Below are 25,105 nucleotides of genomic sequence, written 5' to 3' on the forward strand. Positions count from 1 at the left end.
TATTCTCAATGAGAAAGATTTAAAAAAAAAGAAGAAAGTTTCAACAGCATTCCAAGACTTTTTGTGCTCCATCTCACCCAAGATATAATCATGTTCGTGGTTCTGTGTTTTTCCTGTTGTGCTGTCAATGCACATCCAGAGCTCCTCCAATAGCAGCTTTATTTTTCCTGTTAAAAATAAATACTTTACAATTAAATAGCTTTTTAAGTTTGGGAATTTGTCATATCACTTTTGTTCTAAGCAAGCATACATGTATGAATACAGTAAAATAGAGAATACTAAAATCTAGTATTATATATTAACTAAAAGTATAAAAAATGTAAAGCAACCATTTTATCTGGGGAAATATATCCTAGATACCCAATCCAGGAGTTAACGGTCCTTCACGCAGGTTCTTCTCATGGGTAGGAACTTGGAGAAAATACAATAATTGTATGTTTTCATGCACATTTGCTTAGCTACAATCAAGGCCCAATATCCTAAGCAGTAGATCAGACCTGAATTATGCAGCAGGTAGTCCTCACTCTGTCAGTGGCTTAACACTTAGTGCAAGAATGGTATAGATGAACCGAAGTTATATACTGCTGCATGTATGATTCACAGGGGGTAGAGAGGCTGTGGTTCATGAGAAGCCCATGCCCCAGTCCACTGCTTGCTCCTCCCCACAGAGAGCCTTGAGACTCTAAGAAAAATGCTCTCCATACTGAGCTTCTAAGGCAGGCAGGTGCAGGGCTCTCTGGTCTCTAAGCCCCTGGCCTGCACCTCCCCATGCACTGTGCCAGCCATGACTTTCTCTCCTCCTACAGAGCTCAGTAAATTCAGGAGAGATAGAAATGAAACAAGAAATTTGGGAGCAGATTCAATCAACTTAAAATTAATGGAGGTTTTTAGTAAATTAAAAATTACCTACATGCCATTTCCTGTTGCAATATTAAGACAAAGAACTTATTTAAAAGGCACTACAAAGCACATGAAATTAAGTAAATGCAGGCAGATCGATACTCTGAGTGTTAACTTTCAGAGGGGTATAAACTGAAATGGTTAAATAATGAAAATACAATTATAGCAGCTAAAAAGAAAAGCAAAAAATGAAGAGAACGCTAACAACCTTATGAACACATGTACAGGTGCACAGGATCAGACCAATGGTCTACCTAATTCTGTAGGTCAATAGCAGTTGCTTCAGGGAAAGTGCAAGAATCTCTGAAGTGTGAAATTATAGAAGAATCTGTTAATAGAGGAAGTTTCTTCATAACTCCTTCACAGGTTAGTTTACAGCCTGAAGTACAAAGGTTTGTCTCTCACGACTTTTTTTTTTTTTTATAAACACATTACTAATGAAATTTTGGATACTTGTTATATGTACTTAGATATACATATATATATACACACACCCACACATATATATCTCCAGCCATTTTTGGCATCTTCATAAACTCTTGGCCTCATTGGCTATATCTACACTGAGGCTGGGAGGTGATCCACTAGCACAGGCAGAGAGACTCATGCTAGCACACTAAAGATAGTAACGTGGACATTTCAACAAGGGCAGCAGTTCAGGCTAAACACCCAAGTCCAAGCCTGACTAACTCCCAAGTCTGCTGTAATGTTCATATTGCTATTTTTAGCAACCAAGCTAATGTAGCTAGGGGAAATCTGTCCACGCACACCAAGATTCACATTTCCAATTGGGTAGACATACCAAATGATTTCTTGTGATGAGCTCCTTTGGCAACCGTACATCATGAAAAAAAATTCCATTTTATCAGTTTTAAATTTGCTCCCTTTCAATTTTGCTGATTATCCACTTGCTCTTGTATAATGCGAAACGGTAAATAGGAGCACTTACTCCACTTCTCTGTACCATCCAAGATTAAGGCTGCAAGTTTGTCATGTAGGTCACGGATTCTGTGACTTTCTAGGACCTCCATGACTTTGAGTCAGCAGTGTGCCCTTGTTGCCAAGAAGGCCAATGGCATTTTGGGATGTATAAGTAGGGGCATAGCGAGCAGATCGAGGGACGTGATCGTTCCCCTCTATTCGACATTGGTGAGGCCTCATCTGGAGTACTGTGTCCAGTTTTGGGCCCCACACTTCAAGAAGGATGTGGATAAATTGGAGAGAGTCCAGCGAAGGGCAACAAAAATGATTAGGGGTCTAGAACACATGACTTATGAGGAGAGGCTGAGGGAGCTGGGATTGTTTAGTCTGCAGAAGAGAAGAATGAGGGGGGATTTGATAGCTGCTTTCAACTACCTGAAAGGGGGTTCCAAAGAGGATGGCTCTAGACTGTTCTCAATGGTAGCAGATGACAGAACGAGGAGTAATGGTCTCAAGTTGCAGTGGGGGAGGTTTAGATTGGATATTAGGAGAAACTTTTTCACTAAGAGGGTGGTGAAACACTGGAATGCGTTACCTAGGGAGGTGGTAGAATCTCCTTCCTTAGAGGATTTTAAGGTCAGGCTTGACAAAGCCCTGGCTGGAATGATTTAACTGGGAATTGGTCCTGCTTCGAGCAGGAGGTTGGACTAGATGACCTTCTGGGGTCCCTTCCAACCCTGATATTCTATGATTCTATGACTTCTGCAGCAGCTGGTCCAGGAGCCACCCGAGCAGCTCAGGCAGCTCCTGGGCCAGCTGCACCGGCTGCTGCTGGGGCCATCTCCGGCCACCATGCAGCAGCAGGAGTTTGTGTGTGGGAGGGGGCTCAGGGTCATGTTTACCTCAGAGAGCTCCCCAGAAGCGACGACATCCCCCTCCGTCAGCTCCTAGGCAGAGATGTGGCCAGACAGCTCTGCGCACTGCCTCCGCCTGCTGGCGCTCAAGGGCCCCCCCAAGATTTAGTCAAGGACATATAATACAAGTCATGGACAGGTCGCAGGCCATGACTTTTTGTTTACTGTCCGTGACCTGTCCATGACTTTTACTAAAAATACCCATGACTGAAACATAGCCTTATTTATGAGCTCATCAAAACAAGAGTATATTTATATGATGTCCGTTCATTTTGATCTCTATTATAAAATAAGTTGTCCCTATCTTCCCTCTCTTTATATGGAGGTTTTCCGTGTCTCTAAGCATTTCTATCACTGTTGCTGAATCCTTCTATTTCTGCTATATCCTTTATTAGATACAGTGACCAGAACTGAACTTAGCATCCCAGATGAGAGTGTACCACTGTTTTATGTAATAGCAGTATAACATTTTCCATCCCTTTCTCCGTGCACCCTATGTGTATCCTGTATCAGTGTCACTGGTAAGGAAGAACACACAACTCGAGACATAACAATACATTTTACGCTAGCTGGAACAAGTTTACTTTTGATAGTTTGTGTCAGATTACCACCATATAGCTTTGTTGAAGTTTGAAAATTGCTGTGGTGTCACACTTCATCATGACCTCTATCACATAAATAGGCATATTATGTACATTAGGTATTTTCCACTGCCACCTGTCATTTATGGGTTCTCTGATTTGGAGATATCTACTTAGCAGCTATTTTCCAAAAAAACTTCTCATTAACAGCAAAGCCCTCTCACTTCCTGAAACTGAATTTAAGTAGTATCCATTTACACACCAAATTAGAAACAGAAGGATGAAGTTAAGTGCAATTGATTAGGATTTTCAAAACCAAATAAGCAACAAGTAACAAATGTCAGACTTATTTTGCAAAAAACAATTTTTGTTGTACTTAAAGTTGTATACAAATGCTCTAAAACAAGGAATACAACTGGTCAGAAAAAAAGGGAAGTGTTTCCTTTTTTCTCCTGTTTTTGTGTTCATCAAAAATTTTTAAGTAGTTTTTAAAAAATGAAACAATTGGTATTCAAACAAAGCACATATGTGAGTTGCAAAAGTACAATCAGTTAGGAAACCCTCACTTAAAGTGAGGAATCCCTCTTCAGCAATTAAAATGCATTCTGGAAGAAGGTTACAGTCAGGACAGTGTTTGCTTTGCTTGCTCAGCAATTTCCATTTGGAATTAGAGAGGTAAAGAAAAGAATAGAACAGTCTACTGAATATTCAGCAGATGTGTTAGCTTTATGCAAGGCAGAAGTGATTCATTACGATGAAATTTTTCATTTCCCTTCTTTTAGTCCATTCTCCCTGGATTTTTGCCTCCTTGGGGAAGGTATAGCCTGTTACAGTTTGACAAACACCACCGAAGATTTGATTCATATTTTCTTTTATTTGCTTTACTTGCCTCTTCACGATCTGAACTGAGGACACTGGAAAATGGAATGAGATGATGGGATATCTTACAGTCTGTTGTTTTCAGGCTGGATTTTGGGTAATTGCTAAGTGGTGTTTGCGTATGAAAAGTGAAAAATTGTTTTAAAAAGTGACAACTTAAAATAAGTCTTTAGAACCTTCTCACATGAAATAATGTAAATAAATTGCATATCAACTTTAGTAGTGTATATTCCCTCATAAAAGTATTTTGCTTTTCATTCCTAATACCAGCTAAATCTGCTCTTATAATATATATTCATTATAAATCCATTTCAAACATCTGTACTGCTAAAAATACTGCTGCCAAGACAGCAAGATATATTCCTGCAGAATTACAGTATGTTTTGAACCATTTGTACTGCACAGAAGAAAGTCTAACAGAAGTGTACCTTTGTCTATGTTTGCTACTGGACCTTCTCTTGCACTCTGCGTCTCTGCATGTTTTAACACTGAAAAGAATATATACAGTTTAATAACATACAGAAAGTAACAGTTTAAATACAACTATAAATCTAAAGGCAAACAAAAACTGGACACTCACCCTTTTTGCATTTCTCTTTGGGAAAGTCATCACGTTTTTCCTGTTTAACATTAATTAACTGCGTTAAATTGCTATGCAATACATATATATTTTACAATAATCACATTGAAAAGACCAATGATCTTTGGTCAATATTTATTCAAAGTGCACTAACTTAATAAATGCTGTGTAGGGTCTGAAACAGCAACTAAAATACTAAGTGTTGTAATTCAATATCCCCAAGCTAATTCAAGATCTTACTATAATAGTATAGTTGAAAACCTCAAACTGAGATATTCATGAAATTCACAGTTATTGTATCTACTTTTTTTTAGAAATACTACAGAAAGATTTTCCCCCCCAAAGTTGCCAATTACTACCTGTGCCTTCTTTAGCTCCTTTTCAAGAACTTTCTTTTCAGTCTTCAACTGTCTGAAGTCTTGCATATGCTTTGTTGCAGCCTCTTTATTTAAGGAAAAAGAACCATAGGCATGAGACTATTAATGCACAAGTCAAAGCACCTGAAACCAGCAAATATAAGTGTAGAATGCAGACCTATAGAAACACACTGCATTTTTGGTTTGTTAAACTTTGAAAGTTTATCTGGGATCCATCAATGTATGCGTGATTTCTTCTGAAGTATTTTACCAGGATTAGAACACACTAGATGTATATTTAAAGTTACAATAAGACAACACCCAAGCATCACAATATGAACCACCACTCGAACTTAAATACAGCCCCATATTCCCCAGATAGGAAAGGCAGGTCCAAACTGGGTGATGATATTTTTCACATGCCCTATTATCCTATTTAATGAAGGGGCTAGGGAATTAGAAGTTAGATAAAAAATAAAAATGTGTTGATGTTGCAAAGGAATCTGGTCAAATTCAGTCCTACTATATAAGATGCAAATCCCTTTGACTTCAGTGGGAGCCATGCTCACTTGCACCAAGGCTGAATATGGTCCAGTTTCAGCATGGATACCAAAGGTCTTTGTACTGAAACTTGACCTGTAGAGATTTTTTTCTTAAGGTGATTTATCAAAATTATAGAGCTGAAACCAAAGATACTGACTGTAATGACTTATTTATGACATCCTGACATACCTCAGGAGATTCTGGAGTTATAGTCTAATTTCTGCATTTTGTAAAGCACCAACTAAAAGCCTCTTCTCCATTAGAGATGTGTACGCTATGGTTCATTCTCAACTTTATTATCCTTAAGATATTTCAGCTTTAGAGCCAATAAACGTGGCCAAAAGAGAGCTTATCTTTCTTCCCAAACCCTTTCTCCTACCTTCATGCTCCATTGTGACTGACATTAATATATCCTTCATGTCACCAAGGTCTGCAAACTGGAGGTCGTCTTCAACTCCTTCCCCTCCTCACATCCAGCCCATGATCAAATCCATTTTTCTAAAATCTGTTCCTTCCTTGCTGAATGTTGACCAAATTGCTCAACCACACCATTATCTCCTCCTCCCAGGTCATTATGATACTAACATTTAATTCCTCCAATTGTCAAAAATGCTAGTAAAAATAATCTCTAATCTGTTACACAACTGGATAGCCATTCCTGGGTCCTGATTTGACATCATACCACAAGATGGGTAATAATGTGAGTAATATGAAGATCCCATAGTTTCAATATTTACAAGTCAAACATTTTATTGTGCAGTCTGAATGAGGCAGCTCTATCTAGACATTTAAACAAATTTGAGGAGCTGACCCAGGAGCAAGCCGGAACAAATGTTTAATTTCTAAGATATACACAATTTTGATTGAAAAAGTTGTTGATAAGAAAACAATCCAGATGAAAAGATGGGAGAGGGATTTGGACAAAGAAGCTGATCTGCATGAGTGGGTCTCTATAAGGGAAAAAGGCTATCTTCAATTTGCACAAAACAAAGAAAATTTTATAAATTACTGTATAGACGGCATTTGACTCCAGTTAATATCCATCACATTTTTGCTACTAGGGCTGTGCTCTGATGGAGGGCTTGCAGGGAAAGGGGAATATACTTGAACATGCCGTGACTGTGTACAGGAATTTGATGATTTTGGGAGAAAGTTATTTATGAGATTCATTTTATGACAAAATGCTGGCTTCCCAGAGATCCCCACACCTGCTTACTAGATACTCTAGTAAAGGGTTTACATTTTAAACAGAATGAAATTAATTTTTTTATTGTTAGCAGCTAGACTTTGTATTTCACATTATTGAAAAAAGTGATTCCTCCTATGGAATTGTGATACAGTAAAATATGAACTGTTCTTGTAATGAAAAAGATTTCACATCACGTCAGACATGAGAGAAGAACCAAAAGGAGGATAGGCATTTAGAAATCTGGTCACCCTTTGTAACGTAGTCAAAGGATGCAGGCTCCCCAACCATCAGGTGAGAATTTTAGCCAAGTTCTTTAAATATTAACCTGATCCTGAATAAGTGATGTCATATGTTAATGTTCGATTTTAAATTTGCGTTAATAAAAGGTTTAAAAAAGATTAAGTGAGCCACTAATATTGTAACTTGAATATAAAAAAGTGACAATTACCTTCCAGTTTCTTCACTTTGGCTTCCAGTTTCTTCTTCCTGATCATAATAAAAAAATAAAAAATATTTTAAAAAAATTATTTTATATTTAGATCTCAGTAAGAGACCAGCTGAATTACAAATAAATCCAACAGTTTTTGTGGAGAAAGTAACTCAGCATTTCATAGATTAAGTTATTCAAACCAAAATCTTTTAACATGAGTGCCTAAAGTTAAGGATTTAACTATTTCTCAGAAGTGCTCAAATTTGCATGGGGGGGAGAAGGGAGGGGGAAAGAGAAAAATCAGGCCACTGAGTTAGGTATCTAAATATGGGTTTAGATACTTTATCTGAAGCAACAGTTTGAATATTTGGGCTTAACTTGTATGTGCTTTAGCTACTCCATCTATAACAGTAATCGCCAAACTTTTTACCCTACACCCACCCTTACCCCATCCAAGCACTGCCAAGGCTGGGGCTGCAGTCGCAGCTAGGCTGAGAGCCAGGGGCAGATGCCAGAGCCATGGGGGTGGGTCAAGGGCAGAGAGCAGAGCCATGACGGCAGTTGGGCCCGGGGCCAGGCCAACAGTTGGAGAGGGAGCTGCCCCCACGAACATTCCTCTGTGCCCCCCTACAGTTTGAAGACCCCTGCCCTAAAAGGTGGAGAGAGTCCGTGCTTAACAAGATTTGAAATGAAGCCAAATTAAGATGGGTCACTGAAAAGGGGACTAGAACTCAGGAAATCCTATGTCGCAGAGCCTGTTTATTCAGAGTATTAGAGTGTTTAGATATGGCTGTAAGTGCCTAACTTTTGGTACCCCAAATCGCAAAAATTCTGACTTCAGTGACTTGCCCAAAAATGAACAGAAATTTATAGCAGAACAAAGATAAAAACACAGGATTTCTGAGGTCTTCTTTACTAGATCACTCAGGAAGTTTTCTTCACATCGTTGCGTTTAATTATGATTGATAAAGAGGGTAATAATGCTTACCCAACTTCTTAAAGCAGAGACCAACAGATAACTATGGACTAAGAGTATTTTAAATTATATTTAAAAAATACTATATGATTAAGTCTATTGTAATGTATTTAAACAAAGTAGAGAGGCCATTTCGATATTAGAAAAATTGCATCAGTGTAACTAGATTAACTTCAAACAAATTCTTCTTATACAGATGCAATGCCCGAGTTAAGATTACACGTTCTCTTAACAATGGCATATCCCAATTTGAGGGTTTAACATCCAATCCAAAGGTTTAACATCCTTTGCTGTAATTTTTTCCTCACAGCAAAGGCCCACATTATATTAAGATTCCCATGATAACTGTTTCTGACACAGATGTGGTTTTATAGAAGAGATAAGACTTTTTCCTTCACACATTTTAGTCAAAGACAGCTGAACTTTTAAGCTTTATAGATGCTTAGTCCTTTGGGGAATCAGTTTCCAGATCAATTAACAAAATGAACTAATGCATTTATAAGCAAATAAGTAGTTGGATATTACATAGGCAGACAATGAAATTGCTAAATTAGCATCACAATATTTACAGAACAAAATAATGTTAATTTTATAGATCTTCTGTACTGTCATTTATTCCTGTAGAATTCCATAGCCACTAAGGAAGTGTAAAGTGAAGTCATTACACAAAACCCAAATCTTACTTTAGTTACATTAACTTAAGATTTTATTAAGGGTATATCTGCACTGGAGCTGGAAGATGTAAATTCCAGTTGGAGGAGACATATCCATATTAGCTCTGACTGAGATAGCTCACTAAAAATAGAAGTGCAGCTGCGGTGGTGCAACAGGCTAGCTACCCCAAGTATGATCCCATCTAAGACCACAAGTACATACTCGGGGCAGCTAGCCCCTCACACCACTGCAGCTACACTTCTATTTTCAGTATGCCAACTACATGCTCTCACTCGCAAATGGCTACACCATCTTTGCTGAAAAACTTTCAAAACAAAACTATCCTGAAACATGAAAAACTATCAAGAAAAATTTCAGCACAAAATTGTTAAAATCTAGCAAGTCAGAAGCAACTGAAAATAGGGTCTTCCCATGGGAAGCATTAGGCAACCTTAACAATAGGTGTTGATGCCAGCTCCCCCTATTATATTTGCATATAAAGAGAGTAAATACAAAAACACAATCTCTGACAATTTACAGATAGCTTGTGCATTTTCATAGAAATGACAGACAAGAGTAAGTTTTTAGAAAAGACTCACTTACACAGCATCATTTCTAGCAATTTCTTCTTTCACTCGAGCATATTCCAGATGAGTTTGCTGATAAATCTTGAGAGAACTCTGAAGAAAATGACAATAAAGCATGTCCTTATAGTGGACAGAAAACAGTGGATTGGCAGAGTTTTGCCTGTTCTATAGTACATAAATGGACAGTGATCAAGGAACACACTCTACTCAGGAATAAAAACAAATTAGAAAAGGATGTGTTTCAGCTATGATTCGTTTTTTCTGAAGGTACAAGCTGTGACATCTGTATTTGTCTGTGTTCCCAGCACCTAACTAGATGTTAAACTCTACTCAACTGTGCGAACACTGTGGATGGTACATTCTGCCCTTGCTGAACAGGTGACAGCACCACTTAATCCTTGCTGACAAAAGGAACTAAGGACATTAATGAATGAATCCCCAAAGTACTGTCTACAGTGAATACATAAGTGTGGATTTAATTCAACGTATAAAATCAGAAACCATGATTTAAAGGTAATTGTTTTCTCCAAAGGCATTAGTTAATGAACCTAGAAAATTCCCACAGTTGTATAGCAGTATCCATAAATGTTTTTTAATCTCCAAGACAGCCTCAGCCAAACAGTGAAATAAGGAAAACTATTAAAGGCAAAGTCAAGCACCAAATAGTGAGCAAGAACCAGTGTTCAAACTGCCATGAGAAGTAAGGCATAACTTCTGCAATTCTGGGCACAACCCATCTCTCCTAAGGAGTATAGGAGCTGGAGAGTTCAGCACTCCAGTAAGATATGTACTCAAGCCTCAAGAAGCCAGAGCTTCTGTTAAGTAAAAACATGTAATGCTTTTACCAGTCACGCAGTACAAAATCAAGTCATGTGAAGCGGTATAATCCTTCCACTCCACTTGGACTTCCCTATACTAAAAGGCAAGGTCTCTCCATAACAGCTAGAACAGCTGAGAATCCTATGCAACAGTCTATCTGCTACTTGCCTATCAGAGTCTCATCAATGCCCCAGCCTGTAACAGTCTCCTGGAAGAGAGCCCTTTCATTTGCCAGGCCCCAATGACTCATACAGGATTCATAAAAATCTGACAGAAAATTCAGACTTTGTCACAATCATCCAAATTATCCAGGCACCCAAGCACACCAAAAGATGCTGAAAATGTCTCCTCAAAGTATTCAAATATATTATAGGTTGAGGAAAGCAAAAGGATCAAATTAGGTCAAGTAACCTATATTCAAATGCTAGAAAAGTCTCCAAATGCTTAACTTTATCAGGTTGAGCCTGATTAAAATGACTGTGGAAAGAGCAATAATGAAGATGAGCACTACTATCAGAAGTAGGGAAAAGGAACTCTCAGTAGTAGGGTCTGTACCCTTCCAACACAAAATGGAATATACTATCAGCTGTTCTAAGATAGCAGCCCTCAAAACTCTCTAGCTATGAAAATCAGGCTCTAGTCACACAATAGAGTTATGACCCTTTAACTCCAGGGACCCAGTACAATCAGTATACTTGAAGTATTTTCAAAGAACAATGGTAGAGGGATGGGCTAGAACATCTGAGAGATCTTCTTGCTCTAATGTATACAGTTTGCACACAAAACAACTATAACCTTCAAAGACAACCCACAATTCTTTTATAAAGTATTTTAGTAGCTCAAAGAGGCACTAAATGCCCTCAATAGACTGGCTAAAAATAGAAATACATTATTACTTTATATAGAAGCTTTCATTCCAAAGGATGTCAACCCATTTTATAAAAAGAAAAGGAGTACTTGTGGCACCTTAGAGACTAACCAATTTATTTGAGCATAAGCTTTCATGAGCTACAGCTCACTTCATCGGATGCATGCAGTAGAAAATACAGTGGGGAGATTTTATACACACAGAGAACATACAGTGTGTATAGTAACACCCATTGTATCAACGAGAGAGATCAGGAAAGGTGAGGAGAGGGGGGCCAAAAAAAAAAAAAAAATCCAAACAAACAAAAACACTTTTTGCAGTGATAATCAAGGTGGGTCATTTCCAGCAGTTGACAAGAATGTGCGAGGAACGGGGGGGCGGGGGGAATAATTTTACTTTGTGTCATGATCCATCCACTCCCAGTTTTTATTCAAGCCTAATTTAATGGTGTCCAGGTTGCAAATTAATTCCAATTCAGCAGTCTCTCGTTGGAGGCTGTTTCTGAAGTTTTTTTTGTTGAAGAATTGCGACTTTTAGGTCTATAATCGAGTGATCAGAGAGATTGAAGTATTCTCCGACTGGTTTTTGAATGTTATAATTCTGATAAGCGATGGTCACATAAACGCCACCCTATACCGGAAACCTATTGACCGCTATACTTATGTACATGCATCCAGCTTTCATCCAGACCACACCACACGATCCATTGTCTACAGACAAGCTCTATGATACCACCTCATTTGCTCCAACCCCTCAGACAGAGACAAACACCTACAAGATCTCTATCAAGTGCTCTTATAACTACAATACCCACCTGCTGAAGTGAAGAAAGATTGACAGAACCAGAAGAGTACCCAGAAGTTACGTACTACAGGACAGGCCCAACAAAGAAAATAACAGAATGCCACTAGCCATCACCTTCAGCCCCCAACTAAAACCTCTCCAACTCATCATCAAGGATCTACAACCTACCCTGAAGGACGACCCATCACTCTCACAGATCTTGGGAGACAGGCCAGTCCTTGCTTACAGACTCTCCCCCCCACCCACAACCTGAAGCAAATGCTCACCAGCAACCACACAACAAAACCACTAAGCCAGGAACCTATCCTTGCAACAAAGCCCGTTGCCAACTGTGCCCACATATCTATTCAGGGAACACCATCATAGGGCCTAATCACATCAGCCACACTATCAGAGGCTCGTTCACCTGCACATCTACCAATGTAATATATGCCATCATGTGCCAGCAATGCCCCTCTGCCATGTACATTGGACAAACTGGACAGTCTCTACGTAAAAGAATAAATGGACACAAATCAGACGTCAAGAATTATAACATTCAAAAACCAGTCAGAGAACACTCCAACCTCTCTGGTCACTCGATTACAGACCTAAAAGTCACAATTCTTCAACAAAAAAACTTCAAAAACAGACTCCAATGAGAGACTGCTGAATTGGAATTAATTTGCAAACTGGACTCCATTAAATTAGGCTTGAATAAAGACTGGGAGTGGATGTATCATGACACAAAGTAAAACTATTTCCCCATGTTTATTTTTCCCCCCTACTGTTCCTCGCACATTCTTGTCAACTGCTGGAAATGACCCACCTTGATTATCACTACAAAAGGATTTTTTTGTGTTTTTCCCCTCCTCCCGCCCCCCTCCCGCTCCCGCTGGTAATAGCTCACCTTACCTGATCACTCCCATTACAGTGTGTATGGTAACACCCATTGTTTCATGTTCTCTGTGTATATAAAATCTCCCCACTGTATTTTCCACTGCATGCATCCGATGAAGTGAGCTGTAGCTCACGAAAGCTTATGCTCAAATAAATTTGTCAGTCTCTAAGGTGCCACAAGTACTCCTTTTCTTTTTGCGGATACAGACTAACACAGCCGCTACTCTGAAACCCATTTTATATATTACCTACACCTGGAGGAATCATTTCATATACCAATTAAATGGGACACTTCACTCACTGCCCATCATAGGCAGAAAGACAAGCTATTCACTGTGGGCTTGGCCCAGAGCCAAAGTTGTCTGTACCAATGGCCTCTTGCATGAATGCTTTGCACTCCAAACACTGTGCCAGAGAGAGAATCTCCCACAAGCTGAGAACACACTGGACCCAGAAATCATAGAATATCAGGGTTGGAAGGGACCTCAGGAGGTCATCTAGTCCAACCCCCTGCTCAAAGCAGGACCAATCCCCAATTTTTGCCCAAGATCCCTAAATGGCCCCCTCAAGGATTGAACTCACAACCCTGGGTTTAGCAGGCCAATGATCAAACCACTGAGCTATCCCTCCCCCCAATTCAGGGAAAATAAATTGGCACAAGGCACAATATTTGAAGCCCCTACATGGTTCTTTTACTAAGGCAAGACCCTGAGCACTCAACAACATGCAATTTGCAATATCTAGAACTACTTAATTATATGTAATAAAAGCACAGAAAGTAAGGGTCTGTAGTGCAGACCCAGACACTGCAAACAGGTTTCAGAGCGTTAGTCTGTATCAGCAAAAACGAGGAGTCCTTGTGACACCTTAGGGACTAAAATTTATTTGCGCATAAGCTTTCGTGGGCTGTGGGTTTTAGCCCACGAAAGCTTATGCCCAAATAAATTTGTTAGTCTCTAAGGTGCCTCAAGGACTCCTCGTTGTTTTTGCAGACACTGCAAAGGGTTCTTTGAGTACTCTGCATAGCGCAGGTGAAGGCACAGAGGCAGGTGGATGCTGCTAGTTCTTACGTAGTCTCAAGCACACATTTAATGCCACTACAAGGCATACGGAGGTAGTCCAACTAGACAGCTTTGAAAGAGGATTCTGTGCTTGAGACACCACAGGGTGTCATTTCCATGAGTGTGAAAGCATCAGCAATCTTCAAGTAATTACCACAGCACTTTCAATACCTCTGCTCTACCACCACTCAGGAGCACTGATTCTTCCTACTGTATTTTCCACCACATACATCCGATGAAGTGTGCTTTAGCCCATGAAAGCTTATGCTCAAATAAATTTGTTCATCTCTAAGGTGCCACAAGTACTCCTGTTCTTTTAGTGATTCAAGAGGAAGAGTGTGTCATATTCAATGGCCAAAACCAAGTACCATGGCATCCTAGGAATTGAATTGTCTTCCATCCAAGTAATGAGCCAGCTGAGCTTGAAAAATGATAGGCTCACATGTATGCAAGCCATGTACATTATAAATTCTGAAGTTACACATTAATATCTTCACACTTTGCTAGATATTGGGGACATTCCGTAAAGTTTGTTACACTTGAGCCAATTTTAAACCTCACATTAAAGAGGATTTCCTAAATGTTTATGAAGTATTGTAGAGCTGTAAATTGCCCCCCTCCCACAAGTCTACAAAGGCTGTCCTAGCAGCGTTGGGCAGATTAGGCTACGTTACTTTCACAGTAAAGGTACTACTCAATGTCAGTAATATGATTACAATAGGTCTACTTTCAGAGTAAAGGTGACAGAATTTGAAAATTTATGACTCAGAGCTGCCAAGCAGTTTGAGGGAGAGGTGAGATCACTCCAAGATGTTGTTTAGTCACTACTAAAGTTAAGATACTGGCAATAAAACTAGGGGCAAAAAATCAGTTAGTCTGTTGCAAGAAAGCATTTTTTAAACAAAGATTTCGTAAACTTTTAAACAATCCTCATACTTTTCAGCATACCTTTTTCTCTTCCAATTCTGCTTTCAGAGACCCCAACTCTTGCTGACACTTTTCTAGAGGAGAGATTTTTTGTAGCATCTGTTCCACTTGGTGACGAAGAGTGTTATTCTCTCTGAAATGGACAAAGACTACAGAACATTCAGCCAAAAAACATAGATTTTGTTCAAGTCTGAACTCAGTGCTGTATTTCCCGAAACAGCAGCTACTTTGCTTTCCACTACAAGACAGCTGAAAATGCTCTCCAGCTACTTGTTTGCTTTATTGTTGTACTTGTGTGAGTCTCAGGATATTAGAGACAAGGTGGGTGTAGTAATACGTTTTGCTGGCCCTGAAGAGCTCTGCGTAAGCTCAAATGCTTGTCTCTTTCAGCAGCAGAAGCTGGTCCAATAAAAGATTATCTTACCCACCTAGTCTCTCCAATTACTTTAACATTCTTGGTGTGTGAGCCAACTTAGCGTTTTTCCAGGTAATATGCTTTCCTCATAGAAAATTTGGGTCAGATTTAAAGAGAAACGAGTGGAGTGGGTAAGCTTAAGTTCCCATACTGGCTCACAGACCATAAATAAGAATATAATTCAGCCCTTTCCACTGAATGCATTTGAGTCCCTAGACCCCTCACTTTGAACCCATACCAGAGGCAAGAACCTCACCTCCACTTAGGCCCCTTTGTGTCATGTAAAAAGGCCTCAAAATCCTGAATCTACCTGGGGGTAAGATTCCCCAGCACGGACACTGTGGAAGACAGACTTAAGTCTGTCCTCAGAGAATCCTTTCAAATCTTTGGCACAGTGGACATGCCTAGGATGGAGTTGTAGCACTGCAGAGATTTCAAACAGCAGTGTTGGTCAAAGAGCAGCCCCAGGCAGCTACCATTACTATGACAGGCCATTTACGTCGAAGTTACACAGGGAGAATATTGCAAACTGGAGTCAATTAATGGCCATGTAAGTGTCCATTACTTTGCATTGATAAATACCCCTCTTGCCTACTTCAGAACAATTACCAAACCAAGCAGAGATTTAAACAGACCTAAAACTGAATTTTGTTCTTACCTTTCAGCCACCTGAAGCTGTGATACCTTGTTAAGGGAAAAAAAAGTAGTAAGTTTACCACAATTTTCTCAAAAAAGTGTCAAGAATGGAAGTAGTATGCTGGAATCTCAACAACTGTGAAGAAATATCAAGTCAACACACCCTTCCCAATGGAAGATGACTCGGAGGAACAAAAGTAATGTAACAATTCTGTTGTACCATTAAACAAGTATGACAAAGTAAAGTATTATATGAAGTAAATACATTGGGGAAAAAAACAATACCTATGTAGAATCACTGACTTTGTTAAGCACTTCAAGCAATAATTCTCAACCCCTAGTTTCACTATAGACCCAATTTAAAAAAAAAATACTGGAAATTGCCAAAACTCAGGCATGTTAAGTTTCCACTTCTGAAGTCCAATTTTTTTCCAATAGACTCTATAGATTCAGTTGTTCAATATTTTAGAATAAGTAGTACTTGCTACAAATAAGCTTCTAACCTTAATTTTTAACTTCATAAATTCCCCAAAGCCCTATCTGTCAAATGAAATGTTCACATGTAAATACAACAAAACACTAAGAGAAATACAGAAACAAAGGATATCATTACACTTCTGTTGATACTCTGTCAGCAAATGGCTGTAGAAAGAAAAGAATAAGTTGTTTACAGGGGTGATCTTTCAATTCATTTTTGAATCTGACCTGGACAATCAAGTTTTAAGATTCCATTTTTAAATTTTGTCAGGCTTTTTGAAAAAGTCAAATCTGAACACAATGCTAAGGTTGTGGATTTGACGTCATTAACTTTATTTTTTCCTAACATTTTCAATTTAAGCTTCTTCAGCAACACTTCTCAATTTAGGCTATTAAGAGTACCTATAGCCTCTCTCAATTTAATTATGACTTGGCTCTTCTGATAAATTGACCTCACTCCAGTATATTATATTTAATATAATTAACAACTGGTAACAGGGATTAGCATCTTAATGACAGAACTAAATTTTCTTGAGAAAAAGTGGACAGTAGAACAAAATCTTAATTCTCGGACTCTGCCTCCAAAGAAGCTTTCCACTAAATTTTCTTACTGCATGTTGGGTAAAAAGGAACACTCTCTTACTTTCAAAGATTTGTTTGATATAAGTAGTTACTCCTGGGGGAATTCTGTGCCAAAAAATTAAAAATTCTGCAAAATTCTGCATATTTTATTTGTCAAAAAATCATGCCAGTTTCAATTATTTTGGTAATTTATTTCAAAATACCTGTCAGCAACTGTCTGTGACAATACAGACACAAAAAAAAATTCCCCCAGGAGTAGAGAAGTAAAGAAACCACTGTTTCTCAGCTCCCTCGGCCACAGAGCCCAACAGGGAGGCCAGACACCCGCACCCCATATCCTCCAGAGCCCCCGCCCACCCAGACACTCGCACAGACTCCCTAATCCCCAGAGTCCAGCTGTGGGCCCACCCCAACCCAGACACACAACCCCTCCCCACTAGAGCCCTGCTACAAGGCCCACCCCAGCGCAGACACCCGCACCCCCTCTCCACTAGAGCCCAGCTGTGGGGCCACCTAGAGCCTGGACACCTGCACCCCGTCCTCTGCCAGAGCACAGCCACAGGGCCACCCTCAGCACCTAGCTACAGGGTCTCCCCCAGCTCAGACACCTACACCCCCTATCCCTTCAGAGCCCAGGCACTCACAACCCTGCTTCCCCAGAGCACAGCCATGCCATCACCCAGACACTTGCACCCCCTAACCTCCAGAGTCCTGGGATCCAGGAGAAATAGCCTGATGCTGGGTCTCAGGCTTGTACAGCTGCCTCCTTCCTTCAGGGCGTGCCAGGAACTGCAGCTTCCAGGAACCCTCCAGCTCCCTCCCCGTCCCTCCTACAGCATCTTCTATTTGTGAGCTGGGCTGGCTCTGCCATATCCAGCGCACCCTAGTGGTGGCCAGCAGCTCTGCAGCCAATTTGGGGGACGGGGTGGAGGCAGCAGAGGGAAGGAAATTCTGCGCGCACAGCATTAATTTCTGCTCAAATTCTGCATGCACAGTGGAACAGAATTCCCCCAGGAGTATGCAGTAGTACAGACATGAAAGCAAAACTGACAGCAAGTCTGAAGAACACTGCTAAGAACACTCTCTACACACTTCACATGTTGCAAGTAAAAACTAAAATGCAATACTCTATAGTTTAGACCTGAGCTCTTTCCTGAGGAAACCATGCCCATTCTACTTTTTTGTGATAACCAACAACCACAATGGACAATAGATTAAAACAGTCATATACTGCTATAAAATGTATTTTTTTAAAAAAAACTACTAGCTTAAAACAGTAAAAATGCTTTTGTGTAAAATATATCAGTTGTACTTACTCTGTGTCAATTATTTTTTGCTTCAGTGCAATTAATGCAGCTACATATTCATTCAAATTCTGTAAGGAAAAAAAATCTCAAGTTGGCAAAGAAATTTCACACCAAAAATAGTACACAGACACTATAGACGCCCCAAATTGAGGAAACTTGTTAACTACTAACATTCTATATATTTTCAAGTTGACTGGTTAACCTAATGTCTTTTTTCTTTTATGCCCCACATTAAATCCTGACAAACAATAAAACTAAACTAAACCATAACGCAGTTCTCTTAATTTATCTATGTCCAATGGTTTTCTAATTTACAATTCAAATATTTCTGATAATGCTAATGCTCATTTCCAATTCAAACTTTCTTTAAAAAAAGATCCTACCGGAGAAGCATATCTTTCATCTAAAATGGATTTATTGATTAATACTACTGAAAATATGGGCCTCTGAGTTTTAAGAAATTACAATGAAAAATTGAAGATCCACATTTCCACATGGGCTATTTTAAATGAACACTGCCGAAATCCAAAGGTATGTGAATTGAAAGGATACACTTATGAAAGATGAGGTAAAGACAACAGTTTGGAAAACTGCTCTGCCATTCTGGACTCTGGAGAGTTAGACTAGTTTAAACAAAGCAAATTTTTTTGACAAATACACAATATTTCAGCCTCTTAGAAATCCAGAACTACTCTTTACTTTGCAAACACTATTCCCAAGATTTATCGCCTAGGTTTCTGCCACTTGGGGAGAAAGAATTAGTATTTGTTCAAAAATTATATAGTACACAGGTTAAGAAAAGAGTGTCTGTACATCTGGGTATAGTGCTTAGAGTATCCACAAATACAAAGTTTGTTTTTAAAGTCATACGATACATATAGTGCATAATCAGCAATAACCCAAATTTAGGTGAATAAATTTAACAATACAGTTTAGATTAGCAAAAAGAAAAGGAGTATTGTGGCACCTTAGAGACTAACAAATTTATTTGAGCATAAGCTTTTGTGAGCTCAATTCATCGGACGCTCATGAAAGCTTATGCTCAAATAAATTTGTTAGCCTCTAAGGTGCCACAATACTCCTTTTCCTTTTGCGGATACAGATTAACACAGCTGCTACTCTGAAACCTGTCAGTTTAGATTAGGGCAGTCAATTAACTGCCATTAAAGCATGCCATTAACGCACACCACAATTAACGCATTAATTTTTTTAACGCGCGTTAATCGCAGCAGGGCAGCATAAACTGCTTCAGAGTACCTACCTCAGGTCAGACAAAGTAACAAGCCACCACCGGAGGGCGGCAGAAAGAGAAGAGGCTACAGAAATATGCATGTGGTTCTCATGCCAGCTCCAGCCGAGAAGTATTTTTTAGAAGTAAAAACAGGATGGCCAAGGGTTTGCCCGAGCCACCCTCCCCATGAGCCCCGCACTGCCCATGCCAGGATCTCTCCACCCCCCAGCCCTGTGCCACCTGCAACTGGGGCTAACCCCTCCTCCCGAGCCCCATGCTGTGTGGGACTTACACTCACACCCTGAGCTCGGGGGCTGACCCCCCCCCAAAAAACTAGGCTGACCCTACCTCCCGATCCCCATGCCGCCCACAGTTGGGGCTGATCCCCTCCCCCCCACCCAACGAGCCCCATGTCACCTGCAGCTGGGGCTGAGCCATGTGGCGCCCAAGCCCCCCCCAAGCTCCACAATGTCCACAGCTGGGGCTGATTCCCACTTCCCCACTCCCGAGCTTCACACCACCCAGAGCTGGGGCTGACCCCTGTACCCCCAAGTTTGGGGGCTGATCCCCATCCTGAGCCCCATGTTGCCCACAGCTGGGGCTGACACTCCCCTCAGCCCCATGCCGCCTGGGGCTGTGGCTGGCCCCCCCTGAAGTCGGGAGCTGACCCCCTCCCGAGCCCCATGTTGCCTGCAGCTGGGGCTGAGCGCCCCCACCCCCAAGCGCCACATTGCCCTTGGTGGGGTCTCCTGCCCCAGACCTGTGCCATCCACATTTGGGGCTGGGGATGACCCCCGCCACACGGCACTGGAGCTGATGCCCCCTCCCCCGCAAGCTCCATGCCACATGGGGCTGACCCCCACTCCCAAGCTCCATGCCATGCACAGCTAGGGCTGAATCCTCCCCCCAGCTCCGTGCCTCCCCCAGCTGAGGCTTACCTCCCCACCTCTGTGCCACCCAGGGGTCAGCTCTGAAGCCAGCACTCCATGCCAGCAGCAAATTTCTCCACTTTCCTGCTGGCAGGCAGTCCTATCTTCAGCTAACCCCTCAGGCAGCAGCCGCCTCTCTCTGCTCTGCCTTGCTGCCAGGACAAACGCCCAGTTTTGGTGAAAAAGGAGGGACGGCCGGGACAGAGCTGAAAAAGGGGCCTGTCCTGGACAAAACGGGACGTATCGTCACCCTAGCCAGCCTGCGCCCTATTGTGCCCAGCTGGCCCCCCACTCCCAGGACCAACCCCCCTGAATCATGCCCCATTGCCCCTAGCTGGCCACTTGTTCCGGGGGTACCCCACAGAGAACATGAGCCTGGCGAGCTCAGCCTCCCTGCCCCAGCCTCTCCACCCCTGCAGTACGATGAGTCCCTGAGGTTAAAATCCACTCTCCCTTGCAAACAAAGGCTCACTCTGCTGAAGGGAGCCCACCTAACTCAGTAAAAGGAGGCGAACATGGCGAGCCCAGTACCAGAAACCACCCTTCCAGAAGCAGCACCAGCAAGACACCTCCCTCATCCTCCTCCTGCACAAGTCATTGCATACTTCTCCCCTCCAAGGTCGTCCCCACAACACTGTATGCAGATTTCTAAGATGAAACTCTCTTTGGACAGGAGGTGAACCTGGTGAGCTCAGAAACCCAATCCAATAGGAGCAGCATCAAGAACTCACACACCTCTCATCTCCAGAGTACGGAGTCAAAAAAAAAAAATCTCACCCCTTCAATAAGCCAACACTCCTCTAAAGGAGGCATACAAAATAGTATATAAAAGGCTAACCCAGCAGCAGCAGGTGAAAAAAAAGCCTCCTGCACAATTCACTCCCCTACTGAATGTTAATCCTGAGAGAAAAATCTTTCCATATCTGTAGCAAGGACTCTTTTGAACAGTATACAAATATATTGATTATATTGAATTATTCCAGACATTGACACAGTTCTACTGAGTTTTCATGATCTGATTTAAAAAGGTAATGGAACAAAGTAGCAACGGTTCAGGTCTTTTGACTAGGAAGTTTATATTTAAAATACTTCCAGATGGTTCTTTGGCTAAAAAGACTTATCTGTAGCTATTGCAAGGCTGAGTTCCAATACCATAGAAGCACTTCAAGCCTGTAGTACCACCTACGTTCTAAGCATGCTTTTGCATCCGGATCTTGTGCTACAGATAATCCACCACCATCAAATTAATCCAGCCAGCCGCAACAGAGTACAATTACAGAGTTTCAGGATCGCTACAAACCCAGGGATCAAACAAAGTACAACACCTTAACCAATGCTATTGCAAAGTGGATAGCTATGGACCGCAGACCACTCAACATTGTAAAATGACAGAGGACTAAGAGATATTACTCAAATTGCATCTTCCAATCAGACATACACTTTGCATCACAAAAAAATGACCTATATGACAAGGAGAACACTACAATGTTGGAGCTTCTGAAAAATGCACTAGCTGTTGCTTTAACTGGTGATCACTGGACATCCCTGAACAATCATAGCTATCTTGGTGTCACTGCACACCTTATCGATGCCGTATGGACACTGCAGTCATTTGCTGTAACAGTAACTCATACTGAAGAGACATTATGCTGAAGCACATGCAGACTGCTTCATGGATGTTGTGAAAGAACAGAATATTCAAGAAAATGTAACATCAATTAGTACTGACAGTGCACGTAAAATGGTAGCAGCAGCCAGTCACTTGCCTTTTGAACACATGATGTGCATTGCTCACAGTCTGCAGCGATCCATTACAGTAACGCTCAACGATGGTGGTTTTGAAAACGTGTTGGCACAATGTAGAAAACTTGTAGACCATTTCAAACAAAGTCTAGATAACAGTACAGAACTAGGAATACAATAAGCTGCAAATGGAAAGAAACAAGAACTTCTCATACAAGATATTTCAACCAGATGGAACTCCGCATTGGCTATGATTCAGCACCTGCTTTGCAATAAAGCCGCTATCACATCCACATTAGCTCTTCAAAAGCACCATCTATCAGTGCCAATAAATAAGGATTTGGAAAAACTGCAAAAGCTAGAAACACTACTTGAGCCGTGCAGGATTGAGACTGAACTTCTTGGAGGGGAATTGTATGTCTCCTGCTCCATGGTTTTACCTGCATTCTGCCATATATTCCACATTACGGCAGTCTCTGAAGATGACCAGTATATGTTGCTCAATTTAAAAATACTTTCACAACAGATTTTACAAAACACACTAAACCCAAGTTTTAAGAATCTGAAGTGCCTTCCAAAGTCTGAGAGGGATGATGTGTGGAGCATGCTTTCAGAAGTCTTAAAAGAGCAACACTCTGATGTGGAAATTACAGAACCCAAACCACCAAAAAAGAAAATCAACCTTCTGCTGGTGGCATCTGACTCAGATGACGAAAAAGAACATGCGTCAGTCCCCACTGCTTTGGATGGTTATCGAGCAGAACCCATCATCAGCATGGGCTATGTCCTCTGGAATGGTGGTCGAAGCACGAAGAGACACATGAATCTTTAGCACATCTGGCACATAAATATCTTGCTACACCAGCTACAACAGTGCTACGCGAATGCCTGTTTTCACTTTCAGGTGACATTGGAAACAAGAAGCGGGCAGCATTATCTCCCACAAATGTAAACAAGCTTGTTTGTCTGAGTGACTGGCTGAAAAAGAAGTAGGACTGAGTGGACCTATAGGCTCTGAAGTTTTACATTGTTTTATTGTAAAGTGCAGTTATTTTTTTTTTTACAGAATTCTACATTTGTATGTTCAACTTTCATGATAAAAAAAGATTGCACTACAGTACTTCAATGAGGTGAATTGCAGTCTTTTTTAGAGTGCAAATGTTTCCAATAAATAAAAGTAAAGTGAGCCCTGTACACTCTGTATTCTGTTGAAATTCTATTGAAATCAAAATAACTGAAAATGTAGAAAACATCCATAAATATTTAAAGAAATGGTATTCTATTATTAACACCATGATTATTCACACCATGATTATTCAGGTTTAATTTTTTTTAAATCACCTGATAGCCCTAGTTTAGCTTTTAGCATCCAAGTATTCAGTAACATCAGTCATGAAAAGTTATACAGAGAGTTGTTTGAGGAAAGTAAATATAGCAGTGAGTGAAGATTGTCCGTCAGTAATTGAGAATTAGGGTAGGTTGTCCATTTAGAAAATACAACCCATGAGGAAATATTCCAGTTACTTTTCCCACTGCGCTTCTCATCAGCACTCCATCTCATCCCTCCTGGTACTGCCGATGTCTAGTGATGTGTCTACTCAAAATCATAACCAAATACAAAAAAACCCAGGATATCCCTCAAGATGCATGCACCACTAATTTAAGTGGTGGTCTTAACACCTTCAGCCTCCCTTTCTATAACTCTTTCTTATTCTTAAATTAGGCCCCAATTCTGCAATGAGTTCTCCATAGAAAGACAGACCACTGAGCCTTTGCTGAGTGCCACTAAAGTCAAGAGAACTACATGCATGAGTACGAGCTCACATATGCACAGAGTAATACTAACTGGTCTGGGAAGAAACGCTGCCATTTTCTTTTTTGTGAAGTACCTTACACACTTGTAGTGCTGTAGAAATTTGTAAAATAAATAGATTAGGTAGAAAAGCAATCAAATCAGTTTACAAAAAGAAAATCTTTGTAAAATCCAGCTGAAGAAGTGCATGTTATCCAAGACTTAGGAAATCCAAAAGTGCAGAAGAAAGGGTGACACTAGTGGAATTGTTAGAGAAAAGTGACAATAGAGACCTGAGCTTTTTTTCTGACTCTTTCTGAAACAGACGTGACGGGGCTTCTTTCCGTTTGCTATTTACATTCGCAATTCATGTTCCTACCCACTCTATTGCCCTTGAAAGGCTACTGACAGCTGGAGGGCTCGGCACCTGCCCGCCACATTAAGGTTCAAGATACCAAGATTGAGAATTAAACTAATTCTTTTTAAGACTTAAAATTCAACATGCTCCGGTGGAGGCCAAGGACGCTCCCAATCAGCTGAGCGAGGGCTGCTGCGGAGCCTCCAGCAAGCAGAGGGGAGATAGAACTGGCTCTGCCCACGCCCTGTGGTTAAATGTCACAGCAGCAGGAAGGTCGCTAGGCTCTAACCAGAGGCAGCGGGGGAGCCAGAGCCGCCCGCCCAGACCGAGCACCAGAAAACAGGAGCAGGTCCCGCCGCAGGCAGGAGCGCAGGTGGCTGGGCGCCACCTGCATAACTGTAGGGAGCGGGGTCCAGCCGATACCGGTCCCAGCCGGCCCGGGGGGCGGGAGGGGACAGTCCCGGCCTGAGCCGGGCGGGGGCGGGCGGGCGGACAGGAGGCGCGGAATGCTGGTACCTGCTGGAGCGCGCTGCAGTTCGCACAGGCCGTGGCGGCCTCGGCCGCGATCCCCGCCGCCGGCGCCTCTCCGGGCATCATGGTCCCCGCGGCGCCGAGTCCCCCACACCGGCCCTGCAGTCCCGCAGCCGCTTCACCCTGGGCAGCCGCCGTGCCCTGCCGCCGCGCGCCTCCATCCGCCCCCAGCCCCGGCAGCACAGCGCTGGGCCGGGGCAGACGCGGTACAAACGCACCGAGCCGCAAGTGCCAGG

The 25,105-nt window shown here is 41.5% G+C and overlaps 1 protein-coding gene across 5 annotated transcripts in view; it reads right to left on the reverse strand.

Moving 5' to 3' along the window:
• Positions 1-25,105, reverse strand: part of ICE1 (interactor of little elongation complex ELL subunit 1) — an 83,053-nt gene extending 57,948 nt beyond the window's left edge. For 3 of the 5 annotated variants that reach the window (XM_075125470.1, XM_075125472.1, XM_075125469.1), the window contains exons 1-11: positions 24,855-25,101; positions 18,295-18,353; positions 16,526-16,561; positions 15,942-15,959; positions 14,890-15,001; positions 9,527-9,603; positions 7,312-7,349; positions 5,135-5,217; positions 4,776-4,815; positions 4,624-4,683; positions 78-167 (exon numbers count right to left, since the gene is read on the reverse strand). In XM_075125470.1, the coding sequence (XP_074981571.1) occupies positions 78-167; positions 4,624-4,683; positions 4,776-4,815; positions 5,135-5,217; positions 7,312-7,349; positions 9,527-9,603; positions 14,890-15,001; positions 15,942-15,959; positions 16,526-16,561; positions 18,295-18,353; positions 24,855-24,935 (694 nt within the window). In that variant the 5' untranslated portion in view covers positions 24,936-25,101. Of the gene's footprint in view, positions 1-77; positions 168-4,623; positions 4,684-4,775; positions 4,816-5,134; positions 5,218-7,311; positions 7,350-9,526; positions 9,604-14,889; positions 15,018-15,941; positions 15,960-16,525; positions 16,562-18,294; positions 18,354-24,854 lie in introns of those variants that run through there. The other 2 variants (XM_075125473.1, XM_075125471.1) reach the window with 2 other exon arrangements.

The sequence above is a fragment of the Caretta caretta genome, chromosome 2, assembly GCF_965140235.1.
Source record: "Caretta caretta isolate rCarCar2 chromosome 2, rCarCar1.hap1, whole genome shotgun sequence".
Taxonomy (NCBI): Eukaryota; Metazoa; Chordata; order Testudines; family Cheloniidae; genus Caretta; species Caretta caretta.